This window comes from Erpetoichthys calabaricus, chromosome 3 (assembly GCF_900747795.2).
Source record: "Erpetoichthys calabaricus chromosome 3, fErpCal1.3, whole genome shotgun sequence".
Taxonomy (NCBI): Eukaryota; Metazoa; Chordata; class Cladistia; order Polypteriformes; family Polypteridae; genus Erpetoichthys; species Erpetoichthys calabaricus.
This window is the reverse complement of record NC_041396.2, coordinates 40444956-40465042: the sequence shown is the minus strand read 5'-3', so window position 1 is coordinate 40465042 and position 20087 is coordinate 40444956. Positions and strand designations below refer to the sequence as shown.

Genomic DNA, 20087 nt, shown 5'->3' with positions numbered 1-20087 from the left:
ACATCAGGGTACAACATACAATTTTTGAAGAATACAGGGATTGCTTGTGACCACAGAGAGTCAGTACCTCGGTTTTATGTCTCAAAGGAAGGATTTCATAGAGAAACCCAGTACAGAGAAGTAGATTATCCACAGACTCTACACAAAGAGTGACCAAACCAGGATTCAAGCTCAGTTCTTTGGAAGTAAGAGGTAGCGTCAATAACTGATGCATCACATTAGAATATTAGAAAAATCATGATATCCAACAAGCTCATCCGTCCTATTCACCTAGCTTCTCCAAAACTGTTTAAGATCGAGATTTGAAAGTCTCTAATGTACCACTTTCCACCACACTACTTGGTAATTTATTTTATGTGTCTGTGAGATTCTGTGTCAAGAAAAACATTCTTTCATTTGTTGGAAATCCAACTGGGTACTCCAGAATCTTCAGTGCTGAAGCATTGCTGTGCTCAAGTCTCGTGAGTGTATGGATCCTTGCTGTAGCTCTGAAAAGGTTCTCTTTTGACCTGGAGAACATTATGAAGAGATGTCAATGTTTGTGAAGCAGATGATATGCCTGCTTGTGCAGATCAGCAAGCTGCTAGTGTCATGAAGGAAGCTGTCCTAGCATTTTGATATCATATTACTGTGCTAATGAGGCTAATATTCCTTTTATTTAGAATGTTAATTCCTTATATGATTTGAAACTCAAAATATACATTTGATTGTTCCAAATAGAGAAAATGCTGTATGTACAGTATGCCCATACTTAAGTGGTGGCAACTAATATTAAATTATGAAGGATGTATCAAAGTCTGAGAAACATGAGACCCCAGGTGAAAAGGTTAAGTTTGTACCCAACAGAAGACACTGACAAGTAAGGGTTGCTTTGTATTCTTCCATTTATTTGAACATATCAGGCTCTTTTGACATGCAGGTCATGATGCACACCATTCAGAAACACTGGCTATCTGATTTGTGCTCAAGGCCAGTTGCAGCAGGAGCAGCTGGCATCGAAGACCAGGCCAGCAGCACAGTTCTGGTTGTAGGTGACACCATTCATGCAGTGCCAGAAATGGTTCTTGTTGGAGGTATCAGGGTAGAGGCCATTGGCTTTACCAGCACAGAATCCACTGCCTCCACTGCTGCTTCCTCCACTGCCACTGCTGCTGCCTCCGCTACCACTTCCGCCACCAGCTGGAGGGTTGGGAGCCTGGGTGATTGGGGGCAGAGGGTTGGCGGGGGCGGTGCAACCTGAAAAGGGTAAACAACACAAAAGGAAGCATCAGGTACACCTGCTAACTAGCAGCACACCTCACATGTATACAGCGGAGAGCACTGCATGAACATACCTGAGGTGTTTATTCCCAAGGCGCTCTTCAGGGTGTTGATCAGAGGGTACCTGCCCTGGTTACAGAATGTGCCAGAGAAGTCATCCAGATCAAGACTCCAGACCATAGCACCTCCAAAGTTGTTCTGCATGAGCCAGTTAGTCTGTAGAGGGAAGCAGAAAGAAGAATAGTGAGTGTGTTGAGAGCTGAAAATCGAACCCTGTTCCGGAATAAGGGTAAATAAAAGTATCTGGCTTTAAAATTGGTAGATTGACTGTACTGAAGTAGAAAGAAAAAGAGAAAAAATAAGAATACAAATTTAGGGATAACTTGTGATGATGTAGAGCCACAAAGGATAAGACTTTTAGCACAACCATTCTCTGCAATGTCTGGAATGTGCCGGATGTAATCCTACTAAGGACCTACTGGTGTTTGATCATTTACATTAGTTTCCTCTCTCAATGTCCAGTGGTCATATTTGAAGTGAAACTCTCCTTCGAGTTCAACAAAAGTACACTTCAGTTTGTGCTAATGCCCACCTTGATCTTGAAGCTCTTCTCGTTGTCATAGCCGACCCAGAGGTTGCCATTGTATGCATAGGGGACGTCCTGAGCAGAATCCCAAGCCTGAGTCGCTCCCTGGCCGAGGAAGGTGCAGATCTAAAGAATCAAAGAAAGAGGAAGATGTAAGAAGAAGCATTAATTTCAATTCATTTTATTTTTGTATAGCACACATCACTGAGTACAGGTGCAGAACCCGAAAAAAACGTTCACAAGTAAAATGCAATTGCAACTTTACGAACTACTAATTACAGAAAGAGTACATATAAAGATACAAATTTGTTTTAAGAATTTCCAAACTAATTAACAGAGGGGACTTAGCCATTTTGTCCATTAAATTTATTGCTGAGGTAAAATCACCGCTCTCAAGTAAAATTGAAACAGTAAACTCACAGAATGTATGTCTATTATAAGAAAGACAAGTTTGCCAGTTCACCAGCACTTTTCAATGGGAGATTCTGAGATTTCGGGAACAGGTACAGCATACTATATTCCAAATAGCTCAACAAATAATAACATGGAGACAAATTTCCATAAAGAATAAGTGGGCCAAATTTCAACAAAATTGGTCCACTGGGAATCAAGTTGCTTCATGTGACTAGACATAGATGTCAACGCATCAACAGACGAAGAATAAGTGGGCCAAATTTCAACAAAATTGGACCACTGGGAATCAAGTTGCTTCATGTGGCTAGACATAGATGTCAACGCATCAACAGACAAATATTCACTAAAAGAATTCCCAAAATGGGACCCATTAGAAAAAAACATTAGAAAAACTGGAATGCTAGAAACACTGCAGGTGCTCAGTGTTGTGAAGCTCAAGATACAAAGTGCTAGAGCAGCAACACTATTTGAACTCTCCTTTGACTTCTTCTGCTCTGCCGATTAGTGACTACTGCTTGATTAGCATATCCTAGCAATAGAGAATGGCAGAAGAGGCAGCTGGCAGTGGAGCCCCCCCACAGGCAAACCACTGCTACACACCAGTGAAAACAGGAATAGGCAGACCAGGAGTTGATTTCTCATACTGTATGTGAGCATAAGTGTGCCAGCAGTATGAGCATTACAAAGAAAGAAGAAATGGTTTCACCAGTCAACAGCTGTATCAGCATGTGATGATGAGAAAAGATAGGTGGAATGTAAATTCCAAATATCTCTGTATATTCAAGAAAAATTATATTACAGTCTATAATTGTTTTTTAATCTTCACTTTTCTTCATTAAAACAAGTGTCACGGTGGTTGCACACAAGGATTACGAGGTTCACAATGACATTCACGCCTGACTTGGTCAGTAGGGTGGATCCATTTCATGAGTCTCCCACACAATGATCCTGAACTCCATACGGATACAACAAATCAACACCATACTGAAAGTCTAGAAATTGTTTGTAAAAAGTCTAAAGGAGTGTTGTCATCTTAAAAGCCCAGCAAGTGTTTTGTAATGTTAGTGCTTTCAGAGCTAGTCATGGATGCCATATCAAAACCTTTAAAGGAATCAAAGTAAATTCTTAGCTTTTCTGTTTCTCTTCTGCATCAAGATTCCTAATGTTTGACACAACACTCCTGTCATCTTTATTTGTTGTAAAATCTGAAATGTGTCATAGCTTGGTGATATTTCAGAATTACACATACTGAGCTACCTATAAATAGGCCTATCAACAACAACAACAACAATTACAAAAGGAATGACTCAATGGGTCCCCCAGCCTTGACTTCCAGAGAAGACAAGGAAAAACTCAAACAAATTTGCAGGGAAAAAATATAAAAAATCTTGGGAGAGACAATCCAGAGAGAGGACCCTTTCCAGATAGGTTGGGTGTGTAATGAATGTAAAGAATGGCGTATATACAACAAACAAAACAAAACACAAGCTAGATGGCCACTCTATCATGGCCGCCTCAGAGATGCAACAGGGCAGTACAAAATACTTTGTTCTCACACAACACTCCTTACCAAGTACAGGCACAGAGTGCAGCAGCTACTTTCAAGGAAAAATGGAAGAATAGATTAAACCATTGACTAAATACAGGATAAAGATATGTTCAAATGCATCAAAAACAAATTAGAAACTAGTTAACATAAATGAAAAACAACACCGTCTAACCATCAGTTAACTGTAGAACCACGGCCAGATTGTAAAAAAGGAGAGAGAAAGACAACTCAGAGCTGACTTTCTTGAGATTCTGAATGTTATGAAAAGTCAAGCAAAATGACACCTTTTATTGGCTAACTAAAAAGATTACAATATGCAAGCTTTTCAGGCAACTCAGGCCCCTTCTTCGGGCAATGAGATTCTGAGAAAACAGTTTATCATCATGGCTCAAATTTCTTGTGATCCTGTAAGAACTTGTTTTACTTTTCACTTTGTTTGGTATTTTTCCACCCCCTCCATAAACTCCAAGAGCCAGTTTCAGCTGCCAAGATCTAGACCTGTCACACCCAAGTCTGTGACCTGACTAGCTTTGCACACAGCCCTAATCTCCAATTTAAGATGCTGAGTCCACATGACAAGCTTACCTGGCTTCTGGGGCTCACCTGGACAATATGTGCTTACTTTAAAACATGACTTCAAGGCCTGTCTACAGGAGATGGTGTTTCTGTTCTGGGTTGGGTTTGACTTGATTTAGTATGAACTGTCATGGAAGCCCAAATATTAGATTGCTCTTTGCCAGCCCCCTCCCCATACATTTCACCATAGATAAATCAACTGACTCTGACATCATACATCTGAAAATCATTCAGACATATCTGTTAGTCAGAGCTAAGAGATCCACCTCATAGTAGGACCAGATGTTGGAATGCCTAGTGTAGGGTACTTGTTGGATACTCTAGGATTACTCATATTTTAATATTAGAAAATATACCCAGTCCAGTTTGGTAACCTCAAGATCACATCCCTGCTTTTTGCAAATAATGTGATCCCGTTGGCTTCATCAGCTGGTGACCGCAGGTGAACACTGCGGCAGTTTGCCACTGAGCGTGAACTGGTCAGCATGAGGATTAGCACTTCCAAGTTTTGGATCATGTTTCTCACACAAAAAGACTGGAGTGCATACTCCAGGTCTGGGGAGAAGTTTAAATATCTTGGGGTCTTGCTCACAAATGAGAGAATAAAGGAGCAAGAGATAAATAGGCAGATCAGAGTGGTGTCGACATTAATGGAGAAGTTGCACTGGTCAATCAAGGTGAAAAAAGAGCTCTCTTCAAAGTTCTTAATGTATTGGCTAATCTACATTCCTACTCTCACCTGTGGCTATGAACTTTGGGTAGTGACTGAAAGAACTGGATTGTGGATACAAGTGGTTGAAATAAACTTCCTTTGCAAGGCATCTCAGCTCAGAATTAGAGATAAGATGAGGAGTGCCAACATTCGGGATGATCTCAAATTAGAGTTGCAGTCAGTTGAGATAGTTGAGGTATCAGATTAGGATGCCTCCTACATGCTTCCCTGTAGAGGTGTTTTGGGCAGGTCCAACCTGGAAGAAACCTCGGGGTAGACCCAAGACACGTTGGAGAGATAATATATTCCAGTTGACCTGGTAATGCCTTAGTATTGGGGGGGAGTTGGAGGTGGTGGCAGTAAAAAGGGAAGTCTGAGCATCTTTGCTTAGACTACAGCACCCAATACCTGGATTGGATAAGCAGTAGAAAATGGATGGATATGTCTATCAACAATGCAGAAGGCTGATTTTCTGGCCCTTTTCAAAGAACTATTTTTTCTTTGGCTCAAATTTGATGTGATCTTGCAAAGTTATTCATTATGTTTCATTTTTCTTGCAATTTATGTCACTTGATTACTCTTAATTCTTTTTCTTTCATCCAAGGGGCAATCTTAAAATTAGCTATTGCGCATATAATCCTATTCTTTATTTTTTTCCACCTATCTGGAAAATGTAATAGATATTCTTTATGCCATCTATTTCATTCAATCATTGGCTTATGTTTTTTTAGTGCACCTTGCCACATTCAAATGAATGACAGGGCTAAGGGACCCACCTCATAGTAGGCCCAGAAGCCGGATTGCCTGGTGTAGGGGCCAGCAGGTCCTGGTCCAGTAGTGGAAGCTCCTACGCCATTGTTGGAGGGATTGGCCAAGACAAAGGTGTGTCCATAGGTGGGGAAGCCAACCAACAGTTTCTCAGCTGGAGCACCATTGCTCTTCCAGTAGTTCATGGCATATTCCTGGTACGAAGAAAGATCAGTATGCAAGAAGATTAGAAAAAAATCATTCTTATAAAAAGATACATCCATGAAATTTCTTAACTTTAACTGATATAATGTTACAGGTATGAAGCAGTTATTTAGACATAGCAAAAAATTTAAATTAAATTGTTCAAAAAGACATTGGAGAGGCGCAGTACTTAATGCTGCTGTCTCAATGCTTCAGAAAAGTGATTTAAAATTCTGGTCCATTGATGTCTTCTATGCGGCTAGCTTCTTAGTCTGGCTATGCCTAAGCTTTTCTCCTGGTAGTGCATTTTCCTCACATAATCTCAAAACACAAGTTTAATAAATGGCTTCTTTAAGGTCACCTGTTATGGGCAAGTGTGGTTGTTTTGGTGACTGTGGCCACCGAATGAACTGGTGTACTGTTCAGGAATACTTTCTTTATGGAAAAAAATGCTAGAGGCTAGCCCCTGAACACCTGCCCCCACATAACTACCATTATATTAAGAGGGTTCAGCAATTATATGAACAAATGCATTAGGAAAGGCTGACTTGAAAAGATGACCTGTTTTGTTTATCTATTAACATGTCTTAATATTAAAACAAAAAAAATCTAAAATTGTAAAATTTACTTTATTGGAAGATATCCAATTGAATTCCTTTTACAGTCTGGGTACTTTTTATATTTTTTTTCAATTGTGGTACAGTGTAATGTGGAAATCTACTGTATATATAAAATGTATGAAATCTTCAAATATACATCAAGCATGTTTTCAATACTATTTATTACTAATCCACCAGAAAAACATGCTAAGGTAAACTTATCATTTCTAACCATGTGCCTTAAATACAGCAAGGAAAATGTCCATCTAACTATTCATTTTCTAATCTTCTTATCCTAACAGAACTGGACAGAAAGTGGAAATGGTCCTGGATGGGTGCCCGTCCATCACAAAGACCATTCACATACATACAGACTCATTCACACCAAGTCAAATTAGAATTAACAACTTACCTAAGATGTATGTCTTTGAGAGAGAAAAAACCCATGCAGACATGGCAAAGCCATCACATGACATGAGACGGGGTACAAACCCAGGATTCTGAGACACAAACCATTATGCCTCTCTATTATCTCTTGATTAAGAAGTGATAAGCACCATCTTATTATTTTTCCATTTAAATTTAAAGTATACATAAATATATATAATAAGCACCAGCTCCACACAACCCTAAATGGGTGGGTGGGCTCAGAAAATGGGTGGATGGATTAATATATTCATGAAAGATCATTAGTTTTTAATATCTCCTGAAAACAATTCTTTCTTTGAGTATCACTTTTATCAATGATTGTAGATGACCATAATGCTCACCTGGGGTCACCTTATAGTCATATTGTATCATTTACTTCACATTTCACAAATTAAAGGTTGACGTATTGATTCTCTGACTTCTAGATGATGCATTAAAGCATTAAATATTTGATAACAATTTTGTTTTTATGTATTTATTTGTGGACTAGTTCTCCCCAGCTTTACTCACCACATTGAAGTAGATGTAGCTACCCTGGTCAGCGGGTCCCTTGTACAGTGGGCTGTTCTCACCAGTCTGGGTCTCCCAGGATCCATGGAAGTCGTAGGTCATGACATTGAGGTAATCAAGGTACCTGGTGCAAAGTTAATGGGACTAAGTTCAGATCACTGGGCCATCAATTTTTTTATTTTAGTGTTGAATATAAACGCAGTGCTGTACTCACTGAGAAACCTCAGCAATCTGATATCCAGAGTCAATGTTGGACTTTCCAGCAGCCACGGCAGCGGTGATCATGAGACGAGGGCGGTTGGTCTGTTTGGCCTCAGCCTCAAAAGCTGCCAGCATTTCCTAAAAGTAAGAATGGGGTGGAAGTTAAATGAATGGAAGGTGTTGATCTTCTATTCAATGGAATAGTAGTGGAAATTAGTTTTGTGTGGGAATACATGTATTTGGTTTGCAGTTTAATATTGTAGTTAATTAGCGGAACATTAATTTGTTTGAAGATGATATTTAAAAACATTTTTGTTTTATTTGTAATGTACCTATTAAAAGTAATGTGTCGGCATCAAGCAGACTTAAATAAAAATGCATTTGCCCCTGCTGGGACAGATGAATTGTCTGCATTCATAGATCTTTGAGGAAAATATGTCACCCAAGTATTGACATTTGTGGTTTTACTGAGTAAAGTGGTTATTTTAAATGACTTTTCTTTGCTGGTAACATAACAATACCTGCATAAGGACAGTGTAGAGCTGTTTGTCCTGAGGGAGACTGCCTCTGGAGCCAGGATATTCCCAGTCAATGTCCAAGCCATCAAATTCGTAGCCCCTGAGGAACTTGATCGCAGACTGGATGAAGGTCTGGCGGGTCGCAGAAGAGGCGACCATGGCAGAGAATCTGTGATGTGGGAATAAGAAGGTGGACAACAAACAATCAGACTGTGTTTGAGTTTGGATTGAAAATAAAGCTAGAAGATAAGAAAAGTCACAACATACTTAGCTGTTCCAAAGTTCCAACCACCAACAGACAGCAAGGTCTTCAGGTTCCCATTCCTATGGAAGTATGGGGTTCATGATTAAATCAAACATTTCATCATTTGCCTAAATTCTTATCTCATTTTAATAGTTTTACTCACTGGTTTTTGAGGCCGTTGAACTGCTGGTAGAGGGTTGCATCATCCCACTCATAGGTGCTGATCTGGTTGTTGTTCATTCCAGCAAATGCATAGATCATAATGTCACATAGGCATGGGTCGACGTTCTTGGGGAAATACTTCCCAGCTCCTGGTCTGTACTGGCCCCAGTTAGTGAAGTAACATGAAAGGATGTAGGACGATCCTGTGGTAGAAAAGGTTAGGTCATGTGAATGGAAATGCAGAGTCCCACAAGAGTATTACCAGTCATGTATTACATCATAACTCCATGACACTTTTAAATGTATTTTGGTTTTTATGGTCACTATAGCTAACTATAGGAGGTAGCTATTAAAAGAAGCATTTACAGAGAATTTCTAGCCAATAACACTTGGACACTTAGGACTGTATATATGTAGTTCACCAGTTTAAATAGACTGAACATTCAGAATGTGGATGAGACCTTTCTGAACATCCTCACAATAGCTGTAATGTCCTGGCTATAGCTATTTCTGTTTACCTTATGTGCCTATCATGAATTTCATCAACCTGTGGTAGAAAGGGTTATGTATTGTGAATGGAAATGTGGAGTTCTTTCAGTAATGTGTTATTTTATATCCCTCCAACACTTTTAAGTTTAGTCTTACTTTACAGCTCACCAGTGACAAGTTACCAAGTTCAGTGAAAATGTTTAGATGTTCAACCACTTCAAAAGCATCAAAGTGGACTTCAGATTTGATTCTCCAATATAAAAAGACTACAATTTGAAAGGTTTTTAATGTGGGTAAGAATTACCAGAAGAATTAGTACCATCTTCAAAACTCTATAGTGTTCTTGTCTGTTTTTTCTGTACTTTATACAGTAAATTCCATATTTCCTCAATAGTAGTATCAGCCAACTCTTTTGCATTGGCGTTATCTTCAAGAGCCCACTACTCACTCAAGAAAAGCTTTCAAACTAAGTGCTTCCCCCAGAGCACATGCTTCTCTCTTTTCACCAGTACCACCAATAAGTTTCTCAGAGAGTAGCTCTCTAACTGTTAAGAAGAATCGGTAACACTTTTTAGTTTCAGTGCTGCAAAAATGCATCTATTACTCATTTCCACTTATGTAACAAGACTTTAACAAAGGCTTCTTTTGATCTACATGACACTTATTCATCTCTGTACAATATGGAGTATTAACATGATGACTTCTTAATATGAAGGGCTCACAGATCTTATACTAATGTATAATATCAAGAGAAATGTGTCCCAGTCAAGCCACCTCAGACCACTCCAAAGTGAAGTTTTGTTTAAAGGCCACTTTGCAGAGATGAACAAACACTCTAATGGGTCTTTGGAAGTGTTATGGAGACCCAAAAAGTGTTTGGTAAGGTCTTGTTACGTAAGAGTAAAATGAGTAATGGATACTTTTGGACTTAAGAATAGAAGATTAGTTTTGGTTAAGTGTACGCTGTTCAGCTCACCAGCTACTATCCTCTTGATATCTACAGAATATTAATGGCTTAGATCAGCGTTTCTCAACCTTTAAATATTTGCGACCCGAGTTTTCATAACAGTTTTAATCGCGCCCCACCTAACGTTTTTTTGAAAGGAGCCCAATAATACCAATTTGTTCTTTTTTAATTAATGATATATCATAGATGAATATTTTATTATACCTACTTAACTTTTATCGACATTTATCTAACTCTATATTTATTTTTCTAGTATCAGAATGTAGTTTAAGTTCTTTTGTTTTAGTTTCAGTAGATGTGTTTTTCATAGTTTTGATTCTTGTTTTTTTTTTTTTTTACATCTTCGCGCCCCCCTTTTTGTTACTTCGCGCCCCCCTAGGGGAGCCCACCCCACAGATTGAGAACCACTGGCTTAGATATTTGAAGGTCTTCTGCGCATTGCTTCACACATTCATTTTCTTTTTCTATTTTTTAGTAATTTGCAGAAAAAAATGAAATATTATATAATTTATAGATCACATACTTAATCTTCACAAAATGAATTCGTTATAGTCATATTTAAACATCATTTATTCTTCATTTTGGTGCACAAAATGAAAAGAAGCCAAAGGTTACATGTTGACTACTATAAAATGTTCCCATCCTTTGACTTAAAAAATATGCAACATCCTTGCCGTCTTGTGTATGTTGATCAAATGTGTAAGTAAGAATTTCATTATACTCGGTTCATGTGACAAGAACTTAGAACTTGAACTTGAATTAGTCTCCAGTCAATGCCTATTAATGATGAATTGCTTTGCCATTCTTGCTTTATATATTGAACGTATTCCAGTAACTTTCTCCTCAAATTTCTTTTCACAAAAAATGGAAAGAGTCTTTCAAACACGGCCCAGATTGCTGCCTGGAACCTCAACTAGATCTTCTGCGCAGGCTTGCTCTTCAGTTTTCAAAGGTTAAACATAGATAGTTAGAAACTTTGATAGACTAACGTTAGTGCTCTCTACTCAGATTTGTGACCCCTGATGACTAAAACACTACTGCATTACTTACTATCATCATTTAAATTTAGATCACTAACTCAAATGTTCTCATGTTTGAAACTAATATATGCATCTTTTGCTTTTTTATTTTCATTTACAGTAGGTTTGTTGCCGCCTTTGGCATATCAGGTATGCAATATTTCTAGATATTCTTTTATATTCGGCTTCTGTTGCCATCTATACACTGTGACTATTTTGTTTTTTATCAAATCCCACTTTAAGGGAAATCTAATTTTAGAAAAGTGCTGTAAGGAGAGGTGACCTCTAGAAATCGAACATTGTCAAGTGGACTTAGCAGTCTGATCTTGGCAAGAGAAAGTTAGAGAGCAGATTAGTACTCACCTAGCTGCAGGTGCAGCAGGAAGGCCAAACCTGAAGCAGATAAATGGAAAAATTATTAGTGTCACTCTAACTTTCACCAGTAGTAAGTAAAGGAAAAAAAGTGCTAATGATGTCTGTGCCAGCAGAGACACATCTTAATTCTACCACCTCCCACACTGAAGTAATGGTTAATTTTGAAGCCAATATAAGTTTTACTTAAACAGAATAAAGAGAAAGACAAGTTAACATGTACTCACCAGTCCAGATCAGCAGCTTACCCATCTTAAGCTCTGTGCGAAAAAACAATTGCTCAATACCCCTTTATATACTTTGAAGACACACCTCGACCTTTCCTATTTTTAGGTAAGCCAGCCCCTCGATTGTTTGCCTAAAGCAGTGATAAAATTGTTCCCTGTTTTAAAAAGTGAATATAAGTTGCTGACACGGCAAAAATTGGACTTTAGAGGTCAGTCAGCACAAACTCATGTCCTTGAGTGGACTGGAAATCTTCTAACCTTCGAAGCTGTTTGAAGAAATGTTGTGTTTTTCTTTTCCATATATAGAAATTACAATATAGGGTAGGGAGGAAAACTGAAACTAAAGGGCTCTGTGGGACACAATTCCTTTGAATGATAAAGACCCTACTCCCATACTCATCCTCGGTAATAACTATTACAGATTAAGACTCATTTCATGAGTATTGAAAAAATTACTGTTCCATCTGTAACCAACGCCACGAACTACCACTAAGAATCAACTTGAAAACAGCAGTTAAATCCGATTTCTCTTGTAATTAGTTTTTAGGAGTATTTATACTGAATTTTGTATGCATTATGTTAAGTTTTTTGAAGCAACTCATAAATCATTAATGCGTAGAATATTTTTTACACTTTAAGGCACTGGCAGGTTTACAGAAACAAGCCATACCACCTAGCATACAATGATTTCTCTGATTGAAAAGCCTTACATTGAAAAGATATCTTATAATGGTAAGAAGAGCAAAAAGTGGATATTGCATCACCTCAGGCATTTTCAGGCTCTTTCAATCCTTGATTTACTCTGCCTTTGACGAAATGTTGCAAGTGTGTTATCTAGTAATGGAATTAATTGAGGAACAAAATTTTTTGTATTCTGTCTAACAATTATTCTCAACTTCCTCTTCTCTTTACAATGTTATTTGTAAGAGTGGCTTCACACTCCGTGACTTTGAGTTGGAGAGTATGTCACACTTAACAACTGCAGTTCCTGGACTGTGAGGATGTCAGATTACATGACTATGAATCGCATGCGATGACAGACTGCATGACTTCCTCATTACTTTTCTGCATAGTTTTGAAATTTTTGCAATTGCAAATGTGTTGCAAGCTCACCTCATTTTGACAGCTAATTCACATGCTACCTGACCCTGTCATTAACTATTTATGCCCCTCTGAATACATTCCAGACAATCTATAGGGGTTTTGACATTCAAAGATTCTGAAAATTTGGTGTACCTGTTCATATTTTGTCTGTGTTTTACCACACTGCCTTATTGTTTCCTGAAGAGGAATGCTATTTTACAGCTGTGTTTTTGCTGTCTCTCTGGCAGAGGTTCCAAGAATGCTCTGCAGCAGCTTGTTGGTGATGTCATTGGAGCGACGGCTTAAAGATCATCCTCAGAGGTTCCTTAGGATCTAATTTTGACAGATAAACCCTGTTTCACTGTGCTAAAGAACTTTATGTTTGTCCTTCTTGGTGATTGAATTTCTGCTCTTGTTCTTTACCTTTCCTTTAACATTCTCTTTTTGGTTTTGGTTTTAGACTTTATCATCTTCTGGTTTTGACCTCTTCCGCATTCTCTGACTATAATTCTTCTGGTCTTTTCTCATTTTTTCTTTTACTGTCTCTCAGAACTGGTGGTTGTATGAATCTTTTCCAGGTGTGTTTAGTTCTTCCACATTCTTGGCCCATCTTCTTACTTTTTTCATTCTGTCATGGCATGACAGATTTAAGACATGAAACAGACAAGCCTTCCTGTTATTTGTATGGTCCAAAACATCCACTTTCCTTTTTTCCTTGCACCCATGGTACTTCTGTCTGAACACTCATTGATTGTTGACTCTCGCAAATGCTGGAGCCGATCATCACAACTAGTGACAAACTGCAGATCTTTGTTGTAGTGAATTATACCGCACTATGAATATGTTTCTGGAAATGTCGCACTACACAACTGGTGGACAGGTGAGTGCAGTGCGGCTGACCACAACTCTCTCTGCTTCTCTTCTTGGTATCTGGATGTGGCTCTTGGTGCCACTGCCCTACTGCCAGTCTGTTCTCCTGCATATGGAAAAGTCATTTTGGAATAAAGGAGTGTTGAAATCATCGGATGGAAACATTCTCTCATGTATGTATTGAATGTAGTATTATTATTATTATGGTTATTGTTAGCTGTAGCAGTAAGCTAATGGAGTATGGAACAGTGATGTTAAGATTCCAACTCAAGTTCTCACAAACAAAATACCTTCTATTATTTCACAAAATCAAACAATATTTGGTAGATAATTTCTATGAAATCTTTAATGTATGTTGTGTAATATCCAGCACCAAGGGTTTTCTTGAGGTCTTGCTATTTTTGAAAGCCGAAAAAGCTTTTAATTGAACTGAATGGGGTTATGCATTCACTGCATTAGATATTTTTGGATTTGCACCCCGTATATTTGCATAAATGCACACTACCATGTGTACTAAAAGCATTGATGGAGTTCTCAAAAATCTAATGCTGCCAGATTAATTTGAACAAGAATATATTACTTTCTGTTAATAGCAATGCACTTCAATTTAAAGTTGCTCAGATTTCATTTAATTATCTTATAGTAGTTCACATACTTAGGAATTTGAATTACACAACAACTTAAAGACATATTCAAATTTAATTTAGCGACCTGATGGAAAGTGTCAATCAAGACATTATTAGCTGGCCGTGTCTTCATCTTACATTAGAGGGGAGAATTAACATTGTTAAACTGAATATCCCCTTAAATTCTCATTTCCTATTCAGTGCATTGAGATATATATTAATAAATAATTCTTTTAAAAATTACACACAATTGTATCATCATTCATTTAGAACACAAAGAGGCCACAGATAAAAGAAATTCAATTTTCACACATCTAGAGCTAAGAGAGGGGTGGGCGCTATTTAACTTTTGCTGGGTTTCAGATATACAGCACTTACTGCCAGACTGCAGAAAGAATGAGAAAGAAGTTAAACGACTCTGACTTGGTTAGCTGTGCGGAGAGCAAATCCTACTGATTACTGTAACGCACTCCTCTCAGGACCACCCAAAAAAGACATCAATCGATTGCAACAAGTGCAGAATGTAGCTGCTAGAATCGTAACTAGGAAAAGAAAGTCCAAACACATCTACTTTTGTAGTTTTGTAGTTTTGATGTCACTACACTGGTTACCTGTGCCATTTAGAATTGACTTTAAAATACTGTTTGTGGTTTACAAAGCCTTAAATCATCTCGCTCCATCCTATATTTCAGAATGTCTTTCACCTTACACTCCAAATCGTAACCTTAGATCTTCAAATGAGTGTCTGCTTATTATTCCAAGAGCTAAACTTAAAAGAAGTGGCAAGGCGGCCCTCTGCTGTTATGCACCTAAAATCTGGAGGAGCTGACCAATAGAAATTCACCAGACAGTGGAGCACTTTAAAAAACTGCTAAAAACACATTACTTTAACATGGCTTTCTCATAGCTTCATTTTAGTTTAATCCTGATATTCTGTATATGCATTTAATTATCAATATCATTCATGGTGGCTCCGCAATACGTACAAACCCCTTCTTTCTCTATTGTTCTTTGTCCAGTTTTCTGTGGTGGCGATCTGCGCCACCGCCACCTGATCAAAGCACCGTGCTGTCCCTACATTGATGGATTAAAGGCCAGAGGTCCACATGACTGTCATCATCGTCAAATTCTTCCACGTGAAGCCTGAAAACCATGAGGACTGATTGAGATCATTTATGTTAGGTAGAATGCCTAGATGGGGCTGGTGGTGTCGTGGCCTTGAAACCCCTGCAGATTTTGTTTTTTTCTCCAGTTCTCTGGAGTTTTTTTTGTTTTTTTTTTCTGTTCTCCCTGGCCATCGGACCTTACTTTATTCTTTGTTAATTAGTATTGTCTAATTTTATTTTTATATTTTGTCTTTTTTCTTTTTTTTCTCTTCCTTCATCCTGTAAATTACTTTGAGCTACACCTTTTGTATGAAAATGTGTTATATATATAAATGTTGTTGTTGTTGTTGTAATTCCTCTTTAATTAGTTTTCTCTGCACTCCTTCATTTACCACCAGTTATGCACAAACCTTCTGCTCCAACACTCATTCAGAGTAGACCACCAATACTGGGGGCGCTTTATTGTTGTGATGTTGTAGCCAATTGTACCCTTAATAAAACAATCATATATGTGCCCACTATCCCTAAAGTACGCAATATTTAACATACACTGTGAAAGGTACTTAGAACTAAAGTCATGCATGTGAGCTTCAAGAAAGACTATGAGCCCATTCACACTTGGCTGTTGTTAATTTCCAGCGTTTGTTTAGAGTTTTTCACACTTTTTTCAAGCGCTTTTCAAATGTTTTTATGCTTTTTTGTTTTTTTATTTACTTTCACATATCTCACATTTCCCAGCATTTTCAGAGAAGCGTTTTGCAGGGAAAATATGAGTGACATCATTTCTATTTTGTAGGCTGTGAGTTGTTGTGTTTCTAGAAAGCCTTCTATGACTTTAGTGCTCTTTTTCCTAGTGATGACAGAACAGAAGAGCAGGTGTCCTCAATGTCATGAGTGAATATATCGGGTTCAACCTGTTGTGCAGCAAAGGGAGTCGAGAGAGTAATTATGAGCTCTCTATGTGGCAGGCATCATCCTGAAAACACAGCTGTAGATAAGCATGTCAGCACATACAATAATTGTGTTATTACACAGAAATTGCAGGTTAAGGGCCTTGCTCAAGGGCCCATCGAAGTAGAGAAGTAGAGAAACTTTTGGCATTTAAGGGATTAATGCGGCCAAATATAAAGAGGTCTATGAAGAACACCTGTTCGGCAGTGCACATAGCCTCAGACTGGTGTGAATGTTCACCTTTCATTATGACAATGACCTGAAGAATAGAGCCAAGACAATGCTGGGTGGTCACTGGGACAACTCAGTGTGTGCTCTTGTGTCACTGTGTGTTCCAGGCTGAAACCACATAGCACTTCTGTGGAGAGACCTGAAGTTGGCAGTTTTCAGAAGCTTCCCATCCAATCTAATGCAGCGTAAGAGAATCTGCCAGGAAAGATGGAATAAACTGCCCAAATCCAGGTGTGCATAGCTTGTAGGGACCTACCCAAGAAGACATGGAGTTGTAATTGCTTCCACAAAGTACTGAATTAAGGGTTTTGAATACTTTGATTTTTAATGAATTGGCAAACCTATCTGAGAACATTTTTTACTTTGTAATTATGAATAAGTGCAGACTGATGGGCAAGAATGGCAAATTTTCCATTTGAAATTAAATGTTCAAGGCAATAAAGTATGCAGAAAGTGAAAGGGTCTCAATACTTTCTGAATCCACTGTACACCTTCTATAACAATAGCTACAGTTCCTATCCCCCAGGGTGGAGGAAATATTACAGTATGTCCAAGCAGTCATCAGTCCTTGCCTTCTGGTGAAGATGGCACGAAACCATCTAGAAACAGAAAACAGTTGTCATTTGACACCTGCAGCAAGCAGATGGCACAAATCTATCTGGCTGATGCACGAATGGACCCAACTTAGTTAAACTCAACCTTCCATTAAACTGGGTTTTCCCAGCTGGGGCCCCAAATCTTTTATCATTCTTATTGTCTTTATTACAGTATGTTTACACCATACTTTCAAACTTTAAACAGCTGTTCCTTAAATAAAGCCATGTATCCAGAAATTTCTGTTACTACGTGCAAGTTAGACATTTTATTGAAAGAATCCAGGCTGACATTTTTAACCTTCTATCAAAGTCTCCTGTGGAAATTATACTATCAAGTTGTGATAAAGTTAAATAAAGCATTTCTATCAGTGTGTTCAAAAAGAGCGTACGTGTGCCTCTAGATAATGTGCAGGAGCTTTAGGAGCGAGACCTTTCAATTACATTTTCAGATAATGAATAGAAGTCAAGCCTTGATAAAATGCACTTCATCAATGTGTGCCGAGCAAAGTCTACTTCACCCCTGAATTGTACATCACATACATCTCTTTCATCAAAGACTATTCGTAGTGCAATGAGTGAAAGTCGTCAGACATCTGACTCAATGGTTGCTTGTGCTGCATGTGCCCTGCTGAGTCCCGTTTTGAATAAAATATCCTTCAGATGGAATTGGATTCACTTTAATTCCTAATCCTCTTACAGCTCTGTTTGAAGTAATAAGTAATGGAACATTATCATAACTTAAACTTTGCTAAAGCACGTCGCCTTATCTTAGTGAAATGGAAGAATCCTAACCCACCCTCTCAAACACAAAGGAAAAAAAAGTCAGATTAAAATTTAAAAAAAAAATCAAGCAATAGTTCAAAAACTCTTTAGACTCTGACGGGTATTTATTAATGTTGTCCTCAATTAATTAAACTGCTGAACCTCTACAAACCTTTTAGATGCCCCCATATCTTTAAATGATTACTTCATATTAATTCTTTTCTTCTTATGCTTTCTAGTTGAATAGCAAATGGAGTATCTGATCTGATTTAAATAAGATGTGCTGTACTGTAGTGATGAATGTCTGACTGACTTATAACTTACTCATTGTGATGTAAACTATATAATCAATATAATTTAACAAAAAGAATAAAAAAAAATCTCATCTCTAGTGAGTGAAACGCCACACAATGTGGTGTGGTGGAAAAAATTAATTTGCAAATGACTGAGGAAGGTATGAAGATTTCAGAATTGGACTTGAGATGAATGAGTGACTCTTTCATTTCTTTACGCTATTGCTTTTGTATAACTTAAAATATTGGCACCAGAACCTTGGCAGCCAAGATCAGAGCTACCTAACATTCTTTTCGTAACTTCAGAAACATTTTCTATTGTTGAAAAGTGAGGAAGGAGATGAAAACCTCTGGCTTCTTGTTTTGATAATTCTATTCATTATTTTTCTATTCTCTGTTCTCCATTTGCTATTCTTATCTTATCTAAAGGATCTTTATTTGCCCTGCCAGCACAATTAATTCTAAGATACATCTTAGAGGTTGGCACCATGGGTGAGTTAATGATTCATGATTCATTCAAGTATTATAACATAAGATATAATTTAGGTCAGGGATGGGTATAGATGTACAAAGCACACGCTGTGACAGTTGCTTTATCCAGGGTAATTTGCTGGACTACAGCATAGACAACACCCACCTACTTTTTGAGTTCCACCTGACCCTTTTTTTTATTAACATTTGATTGAATTTATTTAAAGCAAGTAACACTCTATACAAGGCAGTCAAACTTCTCAAAACTAAATTCCAATCAACCCCCACCCATGAGAGTAAGAGTTTAAGAGTAGAAAAAAAGGGGGAGAAAATCCTTTTCCCCAAATTAAGTGTTTTTTCTAAAATGTTATTAATTAGATCCTGCCAATTTTTAAAAAAGTTTTGAACAGATCCTCTAAGTGAGAATTTGTTGTTTTTTTCCAATTTCAAATAGTATATAACATTAGTTGCCCACTGACTTTAAAAAGATAGACTTGGATTCTTCTAGTTGTGCAAGATAAGTCTACGTGCCAATAGTGTAGTAAAGGCAATTACAGTTTGTTTGTCCTTCTCCACTTTAAGCCCATCTGGGAGTCCACCAAACATGGCTGTTAATAGATTAGGAGGGATTGTGATGCCAAGGCTGTCTGAAAGGCATTTCAAGATTTTGGTCCAGAATGATGTTAATTTGGTAAAGGCCTAAAACATGTGGCCCAATGAGGCTGGAGTTCAATTGCAACGTTCGCAGGTTGGATCTTGTCCTGGAAGCATTTTGGACAATTTTAAATGAGACAGATGTGCTTGATAAAAGATTTTAAGTATGCTCTGCACATATGGAGCTTGAGTGAATTCTGTGCATGGCTTCCGTCCACTCCTTTTCTGAAATGTTGAGTAAGAGATCCTTTTCCCACTGTACTGTGGGATCTTTGAAAGGAAGGGACTTTAAAATAGTTTTATATACTGTATTACAGAAATGCTGCCTGAGTCCTCGAGACTGATCAATATTTCTTCCAGAATACAAGTAGGTGGGAGGTGAGGAAGATTGGGTAGATTTTGTTTAGCAAAGTTTCTGATTTGGAGGTAGTGGAAGAATTGCATTGCTGGGAAGTTAAATTTGGACTGTAATTGTTTGTAGGATGCAAAGACGTTGTCTATGTACAGATCTCTAAGTGATTTAATCCTGAATGTTTTCCAAACATTACAAACTACATACGTTTGAGAGGGTGGAAAAAGGTGGTTATCGTGCAGTGGTGCCAAAGATAAAAGCTTCTCTATCTTGAAGTGCTTCCCACATTGATTCCATATTCTGAGTG

At 37.9% G+C, this 20087-nt stretch overlaps 1 protein-coding gene and 1 long non-coding RNA gene across 2 annotated transcripts in view; one reads left to right on the top strand and one right to left on the bottom strand.

Moving 5' to 3' along the window:
- Nucleotides 1-879: 879 nt before the first annotated feature.
- LOC114647949 (acidic mammalian chitinase-like) lies at nucleotides 880-11905 on the bottom strand. The gene is made up of 11 exons (XM_028796667.2): nucleotides 11786-11905; nucleotides 11550-11579; nucleotides 8713-8914; nucleotides 8573-8629; nucleotides 8309-8474; nucleotides 7801-7925; nucleotides 7587-7710; nucleotides 5874-6059; nucleotides 1853-1972; nucleotides 1335-1476; nucleotides 880-1236 (listed from the first exon to the last, which is right to left on the bottom strand). The coding sequence occupies exons 1-11, from the start codon at nucleotides 11808-11810 to the stop codon at nucleotides 965-967; spliced, it is 1449 nt and encodes a 482-aa protein (XP_028652500.1). The 5' UTR covers nucleotides 11811-11905; the 3' UTR covers nucleotides 880-964.
- The window catches only part of LOC127527212 (uncharacterized), a 32657-nt gene continuing 18431 nt past the window's right edge, over nucleotides 5862-20087 (top strand). The window contains exon 1 of the long non-coding RNA XR_007934520.1: nucleotides 5862-5920. This is a non-coding gene — a long non-coding RNA (uncharacterized LOC127527212). The remainder of the gene's footprint in view (nucleotides 5921-20087) is intronic.